This window comes from Nothoprocta perdicaria, unplaced genomic scaffold, assembly GCF_003342845.1.
Source record: "Nothoprocta perdicaria isolate Ctin4 unplaced genomic scaffold, notPer1 scaffold_43, whole genome shotgun sequence".
Classification (NCBI taxonomy): domain Eukaryota; kingdom Metazoa; phylum Chordata; class Aves; order Tinamiformes; family Tinamidae; genus Nothoprocta; species Nothoprocta perdicaria.
Window position 1 is genome coordinate 4,806,099 of NW_020455677.1, and position 23,337 is coordinate 4,829,435.

Sequence of the window (23,337 nt, forward strand, 5' to 3'; positions counted from 1 at the left end):
GCATCATTTCTTAAGCTTCTTCCTCCGTGCATTCCTCTAGCTGCCATTCAACAGACAACAAACTAAACGGAGCCATGGTCTGACCCAACAGAACTATCCTTATTTCTAGTAAACTCTGCATGTCTGTGGAAAGAATCTGATGTTTTCCCCTTCCTCCTGCCATTGCACAGCTCCAGTTGCTTTATATTACTTAGACACACACCCCTGTCATGGCTTGGGATGCAAAATGTTTTTCCTAACATGACTGTTACAAAACACAAATTGGAGCAAGAACTGTAGTTATAAAAAACCTTTCCCATCCAGTCCCATTGACGCTGGTTGCTTTTTAGAAAATACAAGAGAACCTAAAGCATATCTTTGCAGCTAACACAGAGACAAGGCATTCTCAAGGACTTTAGCTGGTTTAGTTTAATGCTATGGCCATTATAGATTTCAGGAAACTCCAGATGAAGCAGAACTAGGATAAAACAATGAAATCTCCTTTGCTGTGAATTTTATATCGTTTTTCAGCAAGATCACAACACTATTTATAAATATCCTGTGTTTCTGTATAGCCACCATAGATCAACTCCTTCCTAATGGGAAAAATCTAGTGCGAAATGCTGTGGGATACACCACTTTGGAAGTTGTGCATGCCTTCATTTATAGGACTCTTAGCGTCCTAAAAAGAATGAAGCTCCATGAGGTCCCAGATAGAGGCAAAAGAGAGGAAGCTGTCTGAATGCTGGGCAATTCTTTTGCTGGGAAAGCCATTTCGGATTTCATACCTTTGCTGTCTGCTAAAACAGTTCATGTAATCTAGCCTGTGAATGGAAGATTAGGGAGAAATACATGTCCAGAGCTTTCAGGCACGCAGGCTATTTCTGATAAAGTATAAAGGAGATTAAAACATCTTTACCTGTGGGCCACATGGCTAATTCTCTCCATAGTGAATGTTAGAGCTCTTTTCATTCATGCTTTTCTTATTTTATAAAATGAGAGCAGTTATTCATTATGAGCTGTAACCCCTTACCATTACCTTGCAGCATAAAAASGGGGCATCTTTGCATTTGTCTTTGAGAAGCAGTGTGGGTACTAATCTAAGACAGAATTTTAATTACCCTTGTTAACCAGGATTTTTTTTTTTTTTTTTTTGGTGAAGTAACTTTAGATATCCTGCCCATTTGCTATATTTCTGTGGCCCACCCAAGTATATAGAAAGGTTTTCTGTGGACAGGAGTTGTTCAAATTCGTCCTTTTCCTACACAAGAGAGATCCAGTCACACTCCCTGCCTGCCTCCCAGCCTGGGTATCTCCCACAGCTCCAGGGAAGCAGGACACCTTTCAAACCAGGCTACCAAAGCTCTTCACTAACACAGTGAAGTCCTAGACCCAGCAAGGGAGAGGAGAGTTTGCCAGTGTGTTTGAGAGAGATCTAAATGCAATTTACTAAGTGCTTCTGTGTTTCTATGAAGTTAATCACGTTTTACTGGTGGGCAAATGGGCAGCAATATGAAAGATATGGGCAGCTGTGAGAAAGCCAGGAGGTTGCAAGTGAGTCAGGATAAAAGCTCAGTAGTTGATTTTGCTTGGGCCTGAGCCTAAACCGTTTAATACTTATCTACATAATTTGAACAACAGCAGAGAATCTGCAGATCATCAACGCTTCACGGTACGTTTCCTCGTACGCCTGCTTCACAAGAGCAGATGACAGTTCTCAGGCAAATCTGCTAATTTGGAGAGATAAAACGGTTTTGTCTGTTTTGTGGTGAGACACACCTGAGAAGCCAAGAGAGTTGTTTCAGGAGGAAGCACAAAAAAGAAAAGGTCTGGGTACTTACAGCTGCGCTTTCAATGCTGGAAAACAAATCATCGTTCCCCCACCGACCCCAGTATAATTACACACTCCAGTGTGTAAAGCCATCAGGATGTTATTGGCTGGCTGTTACGGAAAAGCCTGGATTGTGTTTCCTTGAAGAGGTGTAAAGAGAATGGAGGTGGTAGTTTATATTTGGGGAATAAAGAGATGAATGAGTAAATTATGAAGATTTCACATCAATATTCCTTTTTCTTTTTCAAAGAGACGTCATCCCTGTTTAGTCACGAGCCGACAGCTCTGCCCTTTGCTAACCGGGGTTCCTGAGAGCAGATCTGAGCACTTCCCCGGCTCTGCTCCAGTTGGGGAGAACAGAGAGGGAGAGGTTCTGGTCCCACCAGCTCTCCCGGCTGCCTGGCACCCGCCGCTCTGGGCTGCCAGCTCAGTGTCCGGCAGCTTGCTCCAAAGGGCAAAGATACCCCCTGAGCAGAACAGCTTACGGTCTGGGAGCCAGCCCTTGCAGCTGGCAGGGGTGGGATGCCAACGTGCATGATCAGTTTGGGCCTGGAGCTGAGCCAGGCAGAACCCGGCTTAGCCAGAGATAGGACCTACTTTGCTTTGCCATTTTGTGCTTGGTAGCTCTTCAGTAGAACATCTCCAAAGAAAAGGAGTGGCTGAAAGGCAGGCACCCAACAACTACAAAAAAAMTGATTCGGTTTCCACCAGGATTGAAGGTCCTATTCAAGCTCAACAAAACTTCAAAGCAGAAATTCAAGATCAGTACCTGAGGGAAAGAAGAAGAGAGACAACCATGGTCCAGACTGGTTTTGGGTTAAGTTCAGCTCCCTGAAAAACTGGTTGTTCAATGCAGGAGCAAGACAGAAATACCAAGGAAGTTTGGGAGGATGGTTGAGTTGTGGGTGCACCGGAGGATGAAGATTAGCAGAGGAACTGGCTCAGCACAATGTGATTGTGCCTCACAGGGAGCAATGAAGATTGAAGTGAGCTCTAAAAACAGGAGAAATAATGGCAGGACAGAGGAAGGCCAGCAGAAACAAAGCAAGCTAGTCTGAGTCTGGTGGGAAAGACAATACAAGATCAAATTAAAGCAGGAAAAGCTGTTTTCAAGGGAAGGCTTCAGGTGTCTGCTAYTCTCTGCCTTCTGTGTGGAGGGAAAATAATCAACTGCCAGACAGAAGGAAGTGTAACAATTTATTCACTARAACTTTCTCTCTAGAGCTGCCTCGAATCCACTCTATCTTTATGACAGAGGCTTGCTCTTAAAAACCTCCTCAGCATAAAGATGTATGAAGATTTTGCAGTTCGTATGGACATTATGTTTTGTCAGAGTCCATGTGTTACATTTAAACCAAAGAACTGCACATATTAGATACTGACCATATGGTCAAGACTTCAGTAAGACAATTATATTTATATATATATGAGTAGAAACATGATCCTCCCTACAAAAGGGGAGGATTGGTGTTTTTGCCTGGAGTCAGGGGGGCTGATGAGCTGTCTAGGCTCTCTKCATCAGCTCGGTCAGTGCAGATGAGTTTTGACCTGCTGTTCCACAKCCTAATCTCAATGAGACTTCCTCTGAGTAATCATCGGCCAGATGGATTCATATCATATGCTATTCTTAGCAGGCCAAACTCATTTCTAGGTGTTAATGAGAAACTGGATTTGAAACAGGTACTCAGCATAAACAGACAAGGCTCTTAAAAAGCCCTAAGACTGCAGTTTCAGCAGACTGCATCCAGCAAAAGCATAAACTTGAGTTTCAAGTGGTTTAACAGGTCAAAGCAGAGAAACAAAGCGATATATTCATGTTTGAAACTGTGCATACACCTGCACATACATCCACACAGCTGCATAATCAGAAAACCACTTCCACAATTTAAAAGCACAATTAAGCAAAGTAGGCTGACATATAAGCTTTTCCTTTAACTTATGGAGCACCTCTGACATCTTTCCTCACTTTCATTCTGAAAATGAAATTGAGGGATCCTAAGACAACACTTTATTATCAGAATGTAAAAAAAAAAATAGAAAAAGAGAAAGCCCTCATGTCATTTTAACAGCCACTCTATGTGTGTATGTATAAGCTGTGCCCTAGAATGTGCTGCTCTACTGGTATCAAAATACATATTGCTTTACTTGTAGAACTGCAAACCAAAATATCTTGCAGCCAGCTGCCCAAATATTAGGTGCTTGTGGGCCTTAGAGCACTGATGCCCTATAAATTTAAGAGTATTTATTAGGTGAATACAGAGCTGGAAGTTTCATGGCAGGGGAAAGTAAGGATGATAATGAGGTAAACACATGTTGCAAAGAACATACCAAGTAATCGCATGCTCTGCACAGGAAATAGCAGCCTTAAACAATTGCGTCTTGGRCACGGATGCAAGCTCTGCACACTAGCTGCAGGAGAGTATATTTATTAACAACTCTCTGGGCCCTGTGCTTTCTGACAGTGCTGTAAACTCGGTTCAACAAGGAAACAACCAAATAGGTTGATCTGAAAGCTCTTTTCCACTCTAGAAAGTGCAATGTTATATGCACGAATGTAGCTTCAGTTTTCCTTAGCTAAGTAAGAGGAGACAGTTTTGGGGGCACCATGCCCTAAATTACATTGATTCCTTTCCTGAGGATGGAAAAGACATGGGATGCAGTAAAATCTATGCATCAGGAGCTCCATCTGGAGGTTATTTCCTCCAACCTGTGGTTTTGAAAGTAGAAAGGAAACGCTATGGTGCCTGGGTCAAAATCACCAGGCCCCTAGGGATCCCGAAAAATGAAAAAACATGCACCAGAGGAACTGGCCAGTGGGCCTCTGGGTCMGAAAGTGTATGTTGTGCTAAGCATCACTTGGAGTAGAGCAGAAACACAGGCACCCACGAGCGGCTCTGTGCTGCTGGACCCTGATGGCTCGCRGGTGTGCGCAGCAGAAAGGCCGTGATCATCATCACGTACAGCAGAGAGAGCAGTGGGAAGGAGGGCACAGAAGAGCTGGTGCTGCTCATAGCTCAGGGGCCTGGCCTCCCTGCCCAGCGAAACAGAAAACGCTGCTGCAGTGACGACTGCTCGTTAGGGGAGACAGGCAAATTCTGCATCACAACGAACGTGTTGGCAGGGGGGTTCAGGAGCCACGAGGACCCTGAGGTGCAAACTGCTCTTTCCCACTGATGGGGCAGTGCACACGGCTATGGGGACAGAAGATGGTGCCTCTGCAGCAGGGGCATGTGTGCTTTCAGCAGCCAACTTCAGCCTTCAGCAGCCAGAGAGGAGGAAGGGGAGCCCATCATCACTATATAGGTTTTACACCAGTTCTGGGCTCTGATGCACTGAGTGCCAAAGCTGGCCCTTGGCAATGGTCCTTTGCATTTCTACCTGCATTTCTACCTGCATTTCTACCACGGCAGAACCCAGGAACATGTTGTCCCACTGTCTAAAAAGCAACTTGGCCTTTCTGGGGCCTCCGATTCATTCCTTCCCGTGGCCAAGGAAAGCAGCGCACTGCACTGCGTGCAAGGTCCTCATAAGGTCATTTCCAAAATTGCCCTGAACATCCTAAGGGAAGCAAGCAGGCACATTTCTCAGGCTCCTTCTAACTTTTGCTTTTCAGTTTATCACAGCTTTCTGATAAAGCAACAATGGAATATGAAGTTTTGAAGATCCTGTGAAAATGTCCTATAGGTGCAGTAAGCATCCAGAAGAGGGGTGGTGAATTTGTATTAGAGAACGTGTATTGCTCTCCTCCCAAAACAGGAGCATCTTGAAGTCAATGCAGTAGCAAGACAGAGATTTAGATTTTTTCAAAAAAAGTTTTCAGCCCTGGTGTCATGGGACAAGCGATGATGGAAGTGAGTGACACAACGCACTGCGCTCACGTGAAAGAAACAGTAATGAGTTTTATTGATATAGACAATGGTTTCACGAGATTCTACGGYAAGGTCACTTATTATTTACTGCATGGGGGTTCAAGATATACACAGAATTACCAAGGAGACCTCCCCATTGAGTCACAGGGTTCAAATTGGACCCCCTTGCTTTCCAAACTCTTCTGAGAGGAATCTGGGTGTGACTGGATCCAGTCCTACTCCCAGACCTGGTCAGTACTTTATGACTAAGGGATTTTGTGCACAGTAAAATTTACAAGTTCAAAAMGAGAGAGCGTTATAGTCACCACAAATCTGTGAGAATCTGGCAAGAATCTCTTAACCTCGAGGAGAACCCTTGAGAGGTGTCCCTGCTGAAGAGGTGATCCTGGTGTGGAGCCCRCTGTCATGCAAGGAGAGCTCAACRGGCACCTGGACTGTCCCCATATTTATGGGATAAGATGATTGACTTAGAGTCATTCTTTCATTTCAGGTGAATGGCTGGGGTACACACAATTAGCTTTACCTCCCCATCAGGATGCAGCCATCAGGACTGTTATTACTGGTTAATGCCCAAGTGGGGAAAGAAATCAGGGAGGCAGCCACAAGGATCAGCTAATGTCACTGGTGGTTAACACCTGAATAGGACTACCTGTGAAAAGCCAGGTTGAGCTGGGGAAGGAGCACACCCGTCACACCTGGTTTGGGTGTTCTTGTTACCATTTCATAAAAACACCTAATTGCTCTCTGAACCTTACTTTATCACCAAATGGTGTTAGAGGTTAGAATGAAGAAGGTCATAGCTGAAATAGACAGATAAGTCTATTGTAGAAACTGCAAAAAAGGCTCCATTGTCCTTGCCTTGAAGCAGGGGAAGAACAGACTTAATTAGAAGTTTTTTTTTTCCAGGATATCCTTTCATTGTATCTTCTGTTACCTTCTTATTTAAGACAAGAAAAAATATTCTCTTCAGCTCTCCAGATTTTTTACAYTCTTGCAACACAATATTATCTTTCCAAGTCCACTTGATATTTAGTGTTCTAGCACCTGCTTTTAAAACCTACATGTAGGAGGAGGGTAAAGAGCTGGGGTTTTTTTTTAAAGGTTTTCAATCAAAAATATGAATATTAGGCTGTTTGCCCTATTATTTTCAAGTAGGAGCAACTGAGCAAAACATCGTGCTTCTTGTTTTAATTCCATGACACCAGCATAAATAAATTTTAATCAAGCCCACAGATACACAAAGGGTGTTTTTCTTTAACTATCTTTGTATAATTTTCCATAAAAAAAAAAAAAAAAAAAAATGAGTCTACATGTCCACAGCAAGTGAAAAGGGCATGGTTAAAAGTGGAAGGAAAAGGCAGAACAGGTGGGTAAGGGTCAGGAATCTTTAAAAAGGGTGTTGGTAAACAAACAGCTGATGCAATAAGGAAAGCTAATAGTCACAATGGCTGTTGATGTCCTTGAATTTGAAATAATATCTCAAGAACAACTTTTCAGTTGACTATCTCAGCTGAYGTGCAGAAAAGAGTCCAATGTAGAGCAGTCCTTTAAACCTCAGAGCATCTTCTGGAGTCTGAATCTTAATAGCCATATTTTTCATTTAAATGAGTCTTGCCATCACCACTTTGACCTAAGGAAAAAAGAGAAAATAAGTTATATATATTTTTTCATTTAAGATGAATGCGTAGCAAAGTATGAAACAGTCTCTACACAGCACTTGCCAGAAGGGCACAAGGAACATAAATCATGATGTTGTTATGTAAGTGTATGCGGGTGCATTTCCCTTCCCTCTTCTTTGGTGTTCGCATTGCGCCGGCTGTAGGTCTGACCATTGCCAGGCAGGGACGGGACCCGGAGCTCCCTCTCACGGGCAYGACTGGCTTGGCTCTCCCAGATCACACCACCTCCACCTACTGAATCAGGTGTTTTGTTCCATTTCATTCATTCGCCACGGAAGTGCAGTCTTTTATTTGGAGGAGGATTTACTAGGTCATAGTTTTCTCTAGTGAAATTTATGCTCAATTTTCTTACTCCCTTTAGAGCCTGGCCATGTTTTAAGGCCACAACAGCCTTATTAAATGAAAGTTAATCTTTGCACTGATTAGGGAAACCTACATGCACGATTCAGGATGTCAGAGCAACTGAAAATTCATTACATCATTAACAATAATAACACTTGAATAGAAAGACTTTGGAACTGAAAAAATAAAGTCAGTGGATGCCCACACCACTTACTCCACACCTTCCACTAAAAAGTTAACAGCACCYCTTTCCAAAACACATGGCAAAGTCCAGAATCCAATGATTTTGAAGCAAATGACAGAAAGTTATAGGTTCCATAGTCTTCTACAAAAACTGAGAATGCTGAGATTGCTGAAGGATATATTCCTAGTGAAGTTTTGGGTTTCTGTTTAAACCAGATCTCTGTATTACAAGATGTGAAAGGAGGCACCAGAAAGATGCCCTCAGTATCTCTGGAGTTAAACATATGCTGCAACACAGAGGTCAGAGGGGGCTGAAATACAAYGAGAAATGAAACTGTGCTACAGTCTCTACAAGGTCATTCAGGACCCCTGCAAGTACCTGACTAATGTGAGTGTCCCTGCGCATAAATCATATCTCTAATGGTTTCCCTTCTTAGGAAATTGCTGTAACATTGAAGGCTAAAGAATGGACGGAGCTCTCTGAAGTGTTAGAAAACTGAAAAAATAAACTTAAGGTGCATCTGCCCTGCAAGATCAAGGCACTACAGAAATAGCCAGCATTTCACTGCAAGATTTGCATAGCCATACAAAAAAATATGTGGCATAACATACCAGAAGATATCAGGGCTGGGTAAAGTATTTGTATTTTTTCAAAGGTTGATTTACAAGGAGTTATTCATGCTTATACAGTATTGTTCTCTACTTGTTAGATTTCTGAGGAATAGGAATAAGTGTTTAAACCTTAAATGTTTGATACCTGCAGGAGGGATCCATATGCAGTAGTCTGGGTCATCATCTGGATACTGTGAGGAGAAGAAAGTTGGCTGGACCTACAAAAGAAGAAGATACGTTTAACGTAATGCACCTCATCTGTGTCATGGTCACAGACTGTCATTTCCTGGGATTTCCTTCACAGTAGATCGCAGAACCACAGAAGTCTTGCTTGGCKGGCACCTCTGGAGGTCATCTAGGCCAACCTCCTGCTCAAAGCAGATTCTTTATCAACAGTAACATCAAGTCTGCCATGGCCTTCATCAGGTCTGTCCAGGCCTGGACACAGTAGTTGAGGGAGATAATTTAATATAATGATCAACAGTTTTACTGAATAACAGAAGTTTATTCCCTGTTTCAATGAAAACTTTTCCCTTATTCCCTCCAGCTCCAGTGGTGGATTGTTTAACTTTACCATACTAAACTATGTTAGTCTCATTCAACATCCAATTTCTTTAGACAGGATAAAACTTTAGAGAAATTTTAAAGAAGTGATTTAATCATTCTAAAGCACAATCCAACTGAAAATTTTAAACCCCAAATCATTTTCAAATTGGAGTACTCAGGAATTGAGCTATTAACTTAGTAACTTAGTCTTGAGGAAAAGAAAAAGAAATCTGGTCTCAGTGTTGTCACTGATTCACTGCCTTTTTGTCCTCATATTTTTTGTTGCCACAGCAGCATCATTTGCTCAACAGCTTTTAACAACTGCAGATGAGTAATAAATAAAACACGCATACATACAGCTGTCGGGTAAGAGTACTAAGGGCTCCAAATATACCCATGTTATTCACCACAGACTTTCATTACTCTACAGTGTCATGACAGTCTAAAGTAGATGGTCAAAGCGATGTTTCATTCCCTCAGAACCTTTCCTTCCCCCAGTTATCCTCTAAAAGAATTCTTCTGGAAGATTAGAGTTCTGGAATACATTGCACTGCAAAGTTCAACAGTTTGTAAAGATGGTTTGTGAATAGTCACTTAAGAAAACAATTTCTCCAGTTTCATATGATTTGAAGCTATTTYTCAAATATTAAAACATCCTCCCCAAACACCCCTGTTCAACTGGCTGACTTCTGATTGGTATTCTCCATGCTAGGTCTGAACCCAAATGCAGARACAGCATGTGGGAAAAAGCTATTTGTAACAGCAGGAAGAATGCAGCTAAGCCACCTGGTATTCAGAAAATGCTCTATGTTGGGATTCTTGGAGAAAGCTCTGTGCTCATGAAAGGTGCTGACTCAACTGCCTCACCACGAGGAACTGCCTTGCTCTCCCACATTCACAGGGATGGCAAATCCTGGGCCCAAGCAGTATGAATTTGCTSCCGCTTCCTTTATCAACATGCTCTAGGCCTGCAATAAGAGACCAGTGCAAAGGCTGCGCCCACGCTCTGCTTGGGAGCCCTGCCAGGACTAACACCACAGCAGGCAGGCAGGCAGCACACACAGCTGCCAGGGAGTTAAGTTTCTATAAATGAGGGGCATGAAGAACATACCAGCAATTTTAAGTTCTCAAATCCAATGGCCACCACAAAGAAACTGATGGTCAGAACTTCGTAGTCTTGATGGTCCGAACTGACAATCCACTCAGTGAAGTAATCTTTGACAGYAGCCAACACAAGAGACTGATTTTCCAACGGGAAACACCTCGCAGTAATCAGTTAGGCTAACAATATGCTGTTGGAGCAGTTTCCTCACATCTCCAGAGAAAAAGTAAATGCCTGTCCCCCGCCCCGTTAAAAAAGGGAAACACATACAAGAGCCCTATGCACAGTAGGGGCATCATCTGGAACATTCATGAAASAACAATGGTGTTTCCAAAGACAATAATTTCATATACTTGTCTTTTCTAGTCCAGTTTCTTCTGCACTAGCCAAAACATGTTTCCCAAGCAAACATTTGCAGTGCTWCTGGTATAGCCCAGAATGTGCCTGTGTTCTTTAGAACGTTTGATACAGGAAAACAAGTGATCAGCAGAGGCCTAACAGCAGCACTGCCAAGTGAACAGTTGGCAAAATCAGTCTGCGACTGAACTGAGAGCCTCTTGATTTATTGTGGCTGATATGTACACACTTCTATCAAGTTTGAAATACTTGACTTTACCTTCTTATCAGGGATTCAGAAAGTGGTGGGTGGTTCTGCTGTTGGGTCTTGTAGAGCTGAGAAGTACCACCATCAGCACATCACACTCAATCAAATTGTTAGTCTACCTTAATAAGGAATTTACTAAATGACACTATGACTCCTGTAGCTCTAAGAGTTTCAAGRAATCATTACTGACCTTGCCCGAGCTGTTTTTCTTAGCATTCTTGGATGGCTCTTCGGATTCCTTGCATACTGTCTCAGATGCTGAGAAGAAAGAGTTTTTTTCATGACACATTGAAAACGACCAACTCTATAAGCTTATTTCTGATAGAAAGTTCACAAAGACAGATATGTCAAAAAGGAAATACTACTGCCACAAAATTGACATTTTAAGTTTCCTGAACATGCTGCTGTTTTTCCAGGATTTATTGAGATTAACTTATATTTATTACATGTTGATCAACTAGCTGAGTGCCATTCGGTGAGACTCTCTATTCGCAATTCTGTGACACGTTCTTAGCTAATGGTAGGTGTAATTTTCTATAAGAAGAAGCATTCCTAAAACGATATATGCTCAGCTATACTACTATGTTCTTGCCTAAAGTTCCAAATACTATAGCAGATAACAGTAATAACAGAAAATGCACTGGACAAACAGGCATTAAAAAAAAAAAAAGACCCACCAAAACAAAAACAAAACACACAGCTGAGAGGGAGGCAGAAAGATCTGACCTTTTTGCCATTTAACCCATGAAATTGTGAGACTCATGATTAAGTCTATGAATGAGACAGAGAAGATGTTCTTAAGAGTTTAGGTTATGGATTGTCTCTTTTTTTTTTTTTCCCAAAGAGATCTCCTACAGAAGAAGGAGCTAGATAGAAGAGCTATCCAGGTCATAAATATAATGCTAGATAATGTTATGTAGTAATTAACGRTGCAGAAGGACAAAACTTCCTTTTGTACTGTGACAAAAATAATATGGAGATAGTAGCATACACATAATACCGTTAAARTAATTTATTCTCCTTTCATGCTAGTTCTTTTAACAACGAATCTCAAAGCTGTTGGTGACTGAGAACTGCAACTCGGAGAACTCTGCTGAAGCGGCTTGTTTTTCCAACAGACATTTAGTATTGCCCAAACAAAACAATCCTTCATTTGAACTTCTAGATTCTTGCTTTAGGCTCTAGATTAGGCTTAGTTTTCCTATACCAACAGAAGTCAATAGCTCCTTTAGGTAGCATCTGAATCCATGTGCTCTGGCAAATAGGCTAAATTGTACTGCTCACCTGGAGATTTCTCTTGCGAGGGGCCCATCTGAGATTTACTCCTCAGTACCTTAGGCTCAGGCAGGACGTGAAGCCCTGTAAAACAAAAAGAGAGCGCTGGGTGAATACTCCCCCCAGTAAATTTCATGAGTAGAATTTGAATCTGAAAGAAAGTACAAAAGGGGAACACTTAGCTACTTTCATCTCAAGAAGAAATCTTCTCTCAGAAGTCCTCCAAATTATTTCATCCATCAAGTCCATCACAATACCATATTAAAAGCTTGTGATTAGTTAAAACATACTTTTCAACTTGGCCAAAATTAAGACAATAAGATAGAATTAGATTTCTATCAAGCACATCATTTACTGAGACTCCAAGTTTTCATATGTATCATGCTGATACATAAAAGGATCAGGTTTCATGGAGCTATGATAATTCAGTTACAGGTTCAGTTTCACTCAATAAAAAATACATACAAAAAATCCAAATCAATAGTTTACCATCATGGAGAGAAGAAGCAGTGACATCAATCTCTTTCCCTGTTTCCTCCTCTGCTGTCTTTTTCACTTCTAGTTTTGATGTTCTGCTGTTTAGTGCATCTGCTTCTTGCTCTTCTTCCATTTCCTCCTCCTCCTCCTCTTCCTCCTCCTCCTCCTCTTCTGGTCCATCATCTTTCATTTTTAACAAGTTTTCAGGAACATCTGGACGCTTGACAGGTACCTTCTGCAGGATGAAAACTTGGGCATTAGTGTTAGAATAATGCAGAGGTAGGTGTTGCAGATGTTCATTGCTGTGTTACTGTCATAGAAACAGCTGTCAAGAAAACGCTCTTAGGACGAAGCATAGTTTGGTTTTGAGAAAAAGTCTTTGGTAGAGATAGAATAGATGTACATCCACTGCAGGGCAGAACAGTCTTTTGATAAGCGGGACACTGGAAAAATGAGTCAACCTGGGATATAATCCTACCTAAAATACTGTCATACATGGAAAAGTGAAGGCATGGATGCTTATGCATAGCAGTCTTTTGTCGGAGGTCCCCGGAGAGCAACTACCTGATCCACCACCTTTCTGACACTCTATGCCCCCGGAGACTGGGCAAGGGCACAGAATGGGGCACAGCAAATTCCATGCAACCCACTGCTTCCTGTCCTGTGCAGCTTCTGCTCCCCGACACTTGCTCTTCTGTGTGCCACCTACAGCTTCCAGGACCTAAGAAACAGCTGAGAAACAGTGCCTGACTCACAGCAGTAACAAGAGAGGAAAACAAAATGTGCTTTGCAGCTGGTCTCTGTGCCCGACTTACCCCTAGGCTTCCAGTTTTCAGCTTGAACTTGCTCCCYCCTTTCATTGCACCGAACATAGGCAGGGTCATCTTTTTAGGCTTGCTATCTGCATCCGTCTTGTAACTTCCACTGCTAATTTAAAAAAAAAGACAGATAGAGAGGAAAACAGTACACAAACTATCAAATAAAGCTTCTATTCTCCAATGGGAAATAARGGTGAACACAGAGAACCCCCTTCAGGCCCCAACTGCAGAAAACAAGAGGAAGTTGCAGGGGATGAGTCCTAGGTGGCAGACACTTGTTTGACAACTGTTCCTACCCTAGCAGATTTCCTACAATTAATTCACACACATACTCACATACATATGTATATATCATACACACATCTGTGTATATATGTGCATGTGCATATATATTAAATACAAAAATATAAAAGCACACTCAGAGGCCAAACCTCAACTTAATTAATTAAATCTCTAACYAACTAAGCTGCTGCTAGCAGGTGAAGAAACCAGCATACACTCTCTCAAATGAAGGTAGTGTGGCCAGGCAATACTTGAACAGCCACTACAGCTGACTTCCACGTGCACTTCACGGCACGAGAGTGGGTTTCACTTTATACATAATACTGTAAAATTCTCCATTTACTTCAGGATGCAGGCTGAATAAAAAGACACTATGTTCCCAGTTCTCTTCCCCTCTCACTTCTCCAGGATGGCCCTGTCACACTGTTGTGTGTCTGCCTCCACCACAGGTGCAGCAACAGCCAAAAGGCACCGTGGCTTCTTAGCAAGACACACCTGATAAACTGTAAGGCGATGTCTGCTTTTGCTTTCAGAAGGCTGGGATTGCACAACTGCTCATGCAGACTATGCAGAAACAGCTGTTTTAGTTTCACATTACTTACTAGGGCTTCAGCTCGGGCAGTGCTGCAGGTGTGACCAGCTTTATTAAAGCTTTCAGTCTCTGTTGCTCTTTCCTCAGTTCAAAAGTCCTCAAGTGAAGCTTCTTCCGCGCAATGCTGTCTAAGGCGCCTTCTGATTTTATTTCTGTCATGAACTCATCCAAAGAGTCTTGAGCTGCTGGCTGGGACTGGGCTAGGCAAGATAATGGGAAAATACATGCAGTTAGTGGTGGGGAAATGAGGGTCAYGCTGATCAAATCCTGCCTTTGGAGAATATGATATATATGAATCTCTGCAAGTTTTGTTGCATGGCAAAATAACAGAGGTTGTCAGCCCTAGCAAGATGAAAGCATGGCTCCTCACAAAGCCTGACAGCAAACATCCATTCCCTTAGATAACAAAGCCTCTCTTTAAAAATGTTCCTTTATGACTAAGTCAGTCCCTGCTCCAGATTATTCATCTTACTTTAATATATTCTGCCTCTTAAAAAAGACAGACAGACCGACCCCTGGCTTCCCTCTGGAGCTGCAGACCACAAATGTAACTGTGTGTACCAAGTGGGACGCCCCGCTGCACGGGTCGCACGTGCAAAGCTAACGCTGAGCCAAGRCATGATTCTGCCTCTTCTCCCCAAAGGGGTTAGAAAGTTCTGCTGCTAGAGTTTCAACAAGCCTCTGGGCAGAAAACTGTTGCCTGTCACTATTGTATTAAAATGGACACATCTAGTACAGGCATATATCTTCATATGTGCAAAAATAGTTGCGTAACCAATGATATATTTTTAACCCTTCTTTAAGTATTTAGGCAGTACTTCACATGTTAAATGTGCACAAAGAAAGTAATGCTTAAGAGTATCTGTTTAAGCCATTACACATGACTATTAAACATTTACAAAAAATTCTAAAGTCAGTGTTTACAGAAGAATTGCATTAAAATGAATATTTCTGATCTAGAACACAATACAGTTTAAAAGTTCCAAATACATGAAAGCCACAAAAGATTTATAGAAATGATGGGCTCCATAAAATAAGAACCAGTTTTACTAACTTCACCCAAATTAAAAGAYGAAACAAGTAATGCGAGCTAGAAATACTTTCTTCCTCATTAATATTTGTATTAACAAAGTGATTAGTGAAAAGTTATTTCTAATGAACAATCTGAAACTTGCAGGATGCTGCAGGTAAGAATGATTCRTAGCACTTAAACACCAAAGTTCAGAGCTCAGATTTCTTGTGCAGTCAGATAATTCAGAACATTTAAAATGGTTGTTCCACAGCTCACTTCTTTAGCCACAGTACAGTGGAAAAGGTCCTTCCACAAGTGATCTTCAATAAACTGGATTATCTGGAGAGCTTGCAAATAGCTCTCTGCTCGATTCCCCACTTGTGGGATCAGCAGTACCCAAGAACAGGCACTTTTGCTTACAGGGTTATTGTTAACGTTCAGTATCTGTTGCAGCAGTTTTCTATGCCATKTAAGTAAAATTAAACATTGCTAGGAAGCAAATCAATCAGGGTTATTATACTTTATAGTTCACGGAAGAGGAAAAAAAGGAAAAAATCTATAAGACTATTTATTGCAACACCAATTTATTAATAATATTCTTCTGATACTCGTCTGAACAGACGACAACAAAACCATGAAGAGCTCCATTTCCTTCACTTTCACTCAGCTATACCAGTRGATGACAGATACCAAGTTAGTTCTGAAGACAGAACAAGTTAGATCAGCAGTCAGTTCTGAAGAACTGCAGAGAACAATTTGTAACATTTCTGCAGAGATCTTTCTGACAATCACTTAATCTCTTCAAATGCTTGGCAGAAGATGTTGCAATTTATCCTGCCATCCTCTTTGTGGGATGCGGTCTCTCTACCCACTTGTCCTTTGGCTACAAATAAGCATTTGGAGCAGAGCAAATTATTTCAAGGTTTCAGAACTTTATGTACTGCGGCAGCTTGGCCAGCCAGCTCGAGACATTAACAATCACAGAGGATCAATATGGATCAATATCTGTGCTCCTGGATTACAGCTGTAACCCTCATCTGCAATTAACCTGAGACACCCAAAGACATCGGAGAAAACAAGAATATCCAGGGGACGTGCATGTCCACGTGCACACATACATATCTGACACAATGCGTACACTGTTTTATCCTGGTCCAGCTTAAGGAAATTCCCCATCAGTACGATCAGTACGGAATCACTCTGCATTGCAATACCTTGCAGGCTGCTGGGGCTAGCAATAAACACTGAGATTGTAGCCTTCCCATGCTTTAAACTAGCTGTAAAACCAGTCACAGCTCACCAAACTGGGATAATGTATCAGACTTCTACTAGCAGCATGGAAGTCTGATAAATGACCTGGTTTTTCCTTCTGCCAGTCTTCATTACAGTATGATTTAATGGTCTTGTTGAGAAACAGCATAAACAAATGCCTTATACCATATGTGAGTTTGAAATCATATCTTAGTCAATATAAAGCATTAGCTTTTCCTGCTAGTTAATCATGAACCACTTATCTACTTAAAACCAGGCTGAAAACAATTCCTGCAATGACGCTGAGCCATCCTATCAGTTAGGATCAGTAAGCTTTCTGAACAGTGATCTGGTATAATCAATCATCGACAGAAACGTTGATCCACGCGAGTTTTGGCATAGGGCTGAATTACAAAAAACGTACCTATAAATGCACAAGAGAGCACAGCTGTCAGATTGCTGCCAGGCTTCTTGGCAGGAAGTCTTACTGTCAAACTGACAYTGCTGTCTTTATTGCTGCTATCTCTGTTTACAAAAGCTTCTTGTATGAAGAATCAACTTAAATATATTTTCCTTYGTGCCCTCCTACCCCCACAAGGAATCAATATGTAACATGACATGCAGCTTTCTGTGTAGCATACCTTTGAAGCTGTCACTACCAGATACATACAGGAACACTGTATTTGAATGTTTCTGAAATCTATTCCCTTATTCACAAGCTTTCAACCTCCTTTTAACTAACCCTTTTTTTGAGGGGAGAATGGCATGGTGGAAATACCTTTTTTTTTCTCCTAAATCCTTGTTGCATTCTCATGTAACAGTTCTACGTCAGAATATGGAGATGTCTGTTGTCTTTTCATGCCAGTATTTAGATGCTGTGATGAGAAGCAACCTTGATACTAAAAAAGAGYGCCATGAGATCACCAAGACCAGTTTTCTGCCTGAAGTTTGGCAATATTACTTCAGTTCAGGCAGATGTTCGTGCGGGACACAAACTTCTTATCCTCCCTCACCTTATCAAGGCAGTGCATCAGAATATGCCGCTGACATCACCTAAACTAAAGGGTACTGAAGAGCTCCTAGAAACAAATGGAAAGAGGGAAGAGTACTCTTCTTACTCYTAATAATTAATTTCCATTCTTAATAATTTCTTAATAATTAATCTCCAGTAAACATTATGCTAACCAAAGTAGGATGGATGCAAGCATTGCAGTGATTATCCTTTTGATCACCGTTATGATTCAAAAAAGGCACAATGCTAGAATCTGGAGGGCAGCTGTGTAAGTTAGCACCTTGACTGAATGGGGCAGGGGCTAAGTATCAACCATTTTAACTCTACATTTCTCTTTTCTCATCTTTCTTTYTAAAGGTGCACTGACAATAAAAGAAATGAAATGAAAGATACTGTCTTTATCAGTTGTTTGCCYYCCCCTTATAAACAGCTTTGGAGGGAATGAGAAAAAAAAAATCTCTCTCAAATTGGTTTAGCTTCACTAAAACGGACAGATAAATGGTAATAAATACTCAGGTCCCATTAAGCTCCAAGTTCATGTATACCCTCCTCCTTTGCTTTGATGTTCAGAAAACTCTGCATTCATTAGAGAGTGTCTATACACACAGTACACACACGTTTCACCCAATACAGTGTTAAGTGTCCTCCTCAGCTGACTCAGTGACCTGCAAAGCTTTTTCTTTTGAGAAAAGAGGGCACTAAAAAGATGCATTTAAGACAGACATCCACAAAATATATTTTCATCTCTCCAGTCTTTATGAAAAGCACTGCAATCAAAGAGACTTCATGCCTTACCTTTCCCTGAAGCCTTCAGCTTTGCTGTTATCTCAGAAAGCTCATTTTCAGCTTCATTTAATTTTCTGACCTATGAAAGAACCATATGCTTAGATCTTTTTATCATCTTTAAAACCCCCTTTTAAGAGATCTTCAAATATTCTACCACTTTACCTCTACTTTTTTATTTTTTGATCTTTGGCCAGGAGATTCTGGGCTAAAACATTTATAGGCTACATTGCTAAATTCTTTATGAACATTCTTTTCCTAYAATGGGCAAATGCTGAAGCATGAAAATATGCATATTGCTTCTGCATCTATATTAGGCCACTACCCTGATTTCCACCCTCCTCTCCACCCCCAAAAAAACCCCTTCTCCAATACCCCACTGTCTGTGTATGACTCTTGGCTTCAAATCCCCGTCAGTCCAAGCCGCTGCTTCTCTGGAGCAGGATGAGATCCTGCTTGGGAAGGTTTTACCCACTTGAATTCTTGCAAGTATTTTCAGACGCTTTAAAACAATTCTTGTTCTGATACTCAATTTATCCTCTGCTATGATCCATCAAACAGAAGGGCATACTACACAGACAAACATCCAGTTAGTGTGCTTACACTGTAAGAAAATGAGCAACCTTTTTGGGTATTTAAGCAAATGTTTCTCATAAAGCAAAAAGCAGTTTTCACAGTTGCAAAGTCCTYTGGTGACAGAACCTCAAGGACTGAGATCTTCATTTCCAAGGAGACAACACAAGCACCTGCAGGATACTTCTTTTGAAGGATGACTCGGCCCAAAGCAGTTACAGCTCTTGGTAACACAGTAATTCATTCTCCATGATCAGTCATCCTCTTTGCTTAAGGTAATGGATGTGTGTCAGTTAGCTGCAGTCAGACTGATGGTTTCTGTGGGCTGAACACTGAGCAAGTACTAGGTGGAAATACCACTTTTTTTTTTTTATTAAAAAAAAGAGTTTTTTTTTTCTACCTCTCACTTTTCATTCTCAAAGGCTTAAAGTCTCTGTGTCTACAATCACCAAATCTAGCCTGATTCTRTTCTAACTTGACCAATTGATAGCTGAGGATTAGAAATGATTAACTAAAATACAGGATAATGTTTTCCTTCTCAGCAATTATGTGCATGTTAGAGAATAAGACCGGCCTGTCATAACAATTCTTCTTACCAGAGTGTCATAGGTGTCTGGTTTTTCTTCTATTTTACCAGCTTTTTTCATTCTGTTGAGTCGTTTCTTTTCTACAGCACCAGTTCGATCAAGAAAAGTGTCATCATCACTGTCATAGAAATCCTCATCTTCCCAGTTCTTTGTTTTCCTTTTGCGGGATACTAGGAGAGGTGAGGAGGAACACGAGGAACAAAGTGACTACAGACCACGGAGAAATAAAGCATATTCAAGACAACAATCTCAGATCACTAGTTTAGGCCTTCGAGAACCAGCAAGGTATTTGCCTGGTTAATCACCTGCTTCCTGCCGCAGCACTCCCCTGGCATCCAGCAGCCTGCAGGCTTCCAGTGCACACTGTACCATTGCTTCCTTCTTCTTGCCTGTGTGGAGAGCCTCTGCCACCAGCTGCTTCCCTGATGCATCATCCACAGGCAATCTGTTCAGTGCAAAGTTTCAGAAAAGAGCTTCAATATGASCAGCTTTTCAAGGATCCTACTTAGATACTGTGTTTGTTACAGTAACATTGTTCTTTTTGTATCAGTCTAGCCTCTTCCAGATTAAGCATTTTCATCTTTYCTTTCATATAGGACTAGTCAAAACACAGGTCCAGATTTCAGAAAACATGCAATCAAATTTTTCTTTCGCTGGCTTAAACAGACTTCCTGTATCTATATCCACTCATTTCTCTACAAATGACAGTTAACAGGTCAAACCTCAATCCTCAAATTATTATAAGCATCAACACTTTAAGCATTTCCTTAAAGCAGTACAGCCACAACAAAGACATATCTACCTGATTAGATTTCTACCTTACTCTTTCTCCTACCTAATGAGAGGATGATGTTAGTGACCTCTTGTAGGAATACCTCCAAAATTGCTTTTAGTACCTAAGAATAGCAATTGGGTACACTGTAGAATTAAAAATGTGTGTGTATAATATTACATATACACATACATATGTGTGTATATAGAAAACATGTCTTTATCTCTCTCTCTCTGGGGACCGTTTTTCTTGCTTTCCTGATTTTCATCTCTACGGAATACCAGTCAGAGAAGAAACTAGTGCAGACATTGAAAATGGCAGTGATCCTTGGCCTCCTTATTCAATATCAGGGCTCAGGACTAACTCCAGTTGGCTTCCTTGGCAAACGAGATGCACCAATAATTCCGTCAGCTTTGGCTTGTGAATTCCAAACTGCCCTCTAAGCCCACATGTCAATGAAGGTAAGCATACTTGACTCTGCATAGCCAGCTATTGTGCCCACGATTATCATATTCATATTCCAGCTCTTCTCCTAGGGAGGAAAAAAAAGAAAGTTGTTGCTGTTACCTAAACTGCAGTAAGCAGGAACAAGTTTTAAAGCAGACAAAAATGTTGTTTTTACCAAACAAAATAAGATGCTCATATCAAAGGAGTAAATTTKTTTTTAGATTTATCATCTGAAGATTATATATAATGTCCATTTAGCTATCTTTCCATTAATCAAAGCTTTTCAGAGATTTCTAAAATAATTCTTTCGTTTTTGAGTGACTTTCTCAGAAATACACAGGACAAAACCCAACAACCTTGCATCTGCATGCATTAAAATAAAACTTCCGGAAGAAATAACAATTTACAATCTGGATTCACAGACATGGTTTGTTTGTTCACTTTTGCAAATACCTGAGTCATATCAAAACTTCACTAACAACCACGGAAAGTATAATCCAATTCATTATTTGCATTTGCCTTTCAATACTTTTCAGTTCTGTCTCAATCATAGCTATTCCTAAATGGAATAATCTGGAATTCTTTTTTTTTTTTTTTTTTTGATTTTTAAAATATGGCTTTAAAAGATAAAAGGAATTCAAGCTGTTCCCTGCAACTACTCATTTAAAATGAAGGAACTCAGCTCTACAATGGTGAGTAAGGGGACATGGACAATGGTAGCACAACAGCAAAGCTTTAGTTCATACACTTTAAATCCTGAAGAAAAACAAGAATAAAAAATCCAGATATTCCTGAAATGAAGAGGAAAAGAATAGGGGAAAAAAAAAAAGGAGGAAGAAGGAGAGAAACAAACACCAAACATGTACCTTCTCTGTCAAAAAAGCCCTGTAGGGCCTTCCTAGGATCTTTCATATAGAAGGCATCATGTTCCTCCTGAAATTCAATAGCAATAGGGTTTTCTTCAGCCTCATCCTCCTCAGCATCCTCCCCTAGAAGACAATATATAAAGTGTAAACAAACTTTACACTTCTATCAGGTTGAAATAATACCACAAAAGCCACAGCATTCTAGAATAAGTTTCCTTAAGGAGAATATTTGTTCTACATCCCATCAATTATTTCATTATTAATTACTCCATAATAAAATATAATCTTTGCAGATTAATTTCTACTTAGAAAAGCAGCTCATTTTGTAAACAAAATTTAATCAATTATGGTTTCCCTAACTTTTTTTAAGAAGTCAACTTCTTTAAGACAGTTTTATTGTACAGCTGTCTCAAGTAATTAAACTCTCTTTCATATCATCCCAGAGAAACAAYATATAGCATAAACCTCAACTCCTAGTTTCAGATTGTTTGAAAGGCCAAATTACCTTCTCCCTGATTTCAAAGGAATAATTCTTATCTAATACAAGCCTGCCTCCTCTTTTTAAAAGGAAAAGGACTACTTGGTACTATAGGCCTTCAACTGGATGTGGACACCAAGCATTCAGGTCAAATTCCAAACCCCGGGTTCACAAAGACCTGGTTTGGAACCAGCAAAACAAAGCTCCTCCAGGCTACACCGGCAGCCGGCGCGTTTACAGTGGGAGGCCTTGTCACCCACCCATTCCCCAGGAGCAGCTCATGTCGCTGTTCTGGCTGCTCTCCGTTCTCCTCTCCTCGCTTTCGTCCTCCTCGTCAGAGTCCTCCCCCAGCATCCTCTTCTCCAGCCTGGCCTGCTGCTGCTTGCGCAGGGCCTTCAGCTCAGTTACGCTCAGCTCCGACTCGGACTCCTGGTCCTCTTCTGGTCCCTACGCAGGACAAGTCAGAAATGTCACAGAAACGTTTTAAAAATAAATGTTTTTTTCCCCCAGGCATGYATTGGGCACTACAAATACTACAATACAAAAGTACAATAACCCAAATAAATCACTCCCAAAAGAAAAGGTAATTTTAGGACTATTTGTTATTTGCTCCCCTCTCTCTATACGTTCACTTTATCACTTTGTCCAAAGTGGCGGGAAGGAAACAAGCCTTGTTGTGTACCAGGCCTATAGGCAGGCAACTYGACCTGCATTTAAAGGCAGAACGCAAAGCTTCCCATAGGTTCACAGATCACATACAAGGAGCTCAACAGAACAAGCACCCAAAGCCTGCAAGGGCGCTGCGAGCACTTTCCAAGCCCCTCCTGGGACAAGCTCCCCTTGAGCACGAGGAAACACCTCCACTCTGCTTCCCCACACCTCACCCGGGCCACCAGCAGCTCCCTTTGGGGGCAGCTGCCGGGGGGCAGCCCCGGGGGGGGGTGTCAGCAGAGGCGCCGGGGCCCCTTGGGAGCAGGGACACCCTCCCCGCCTCGGGGCCGCACCTGGAGCAGGAGGAGGCGGGAGCTGCCGCCGAAGCGCAGCCCGTGGCCCACGCGCACGCGGCAGTAGGTGCGCGGCGGCACGCGCGCCTTGTTGAGGAAGGTGCCGTGCGTGCTGCCCAGGTCGTACACGTAGAAGCCGGCGGGCCCGGCGCCGCGGTACTGCAGCACGGCGTGGTGCCGCGACACGGACGGGTGCTCCAGCGGCACGGCGCAGCCCGGCAGCCGCCCCACCAGGAACCAGCTGCCGCCCGCCAGGCGCAGCGCGCCCCGCGACACGCCGCCCTTGAGCACCTCGAGCGCGTAGCCCGCGTCCGCCGGCGGCTGCGCGCCCCACGGCGGCTCCTCGTAGCGCGGCGCCGGC

At 41.9% G+C, this 23,337-nt stretch overlaps 1 protein-coding gene across 1 annotated transcript; it reads right to left on the minus strand.

Annotated features, from left to right (window-relative positions):
- Window positions 1-6,178: 6,178 nt before the first annotated feature.
- On the minus strand, window positions 6,179-23,336 carry SLC4A1AP (solute carrier family 4 member 1 adaptor protein; the record flags this gene model as incomplete). The annotated part of the gene is made up of 14 exons (XM_026046243.1): window positions 6,179-7,309; window positions 8,641-8,713; window positions 10,938-11,005; window positions 12,032-12,106; window positions 12,512-12,734; window positions 13,315-13,426; window positions 14,202-14,391; window positions 18,262-18,331; window positions 19,419-19,579; window positions 19,715-19,854; window positions 20,653-20,713; window positions 21,495-21,617; window positions 22,233-22,419; window positions 22,977-23,336. Coding segments are annotated over 14 exons (1,893 nt in total), but the record flags the coding sequence as incomplete, so codon positions are not given.
- Between the last annotated feature and the right edge of the window lies 1 nt (window position 23,337).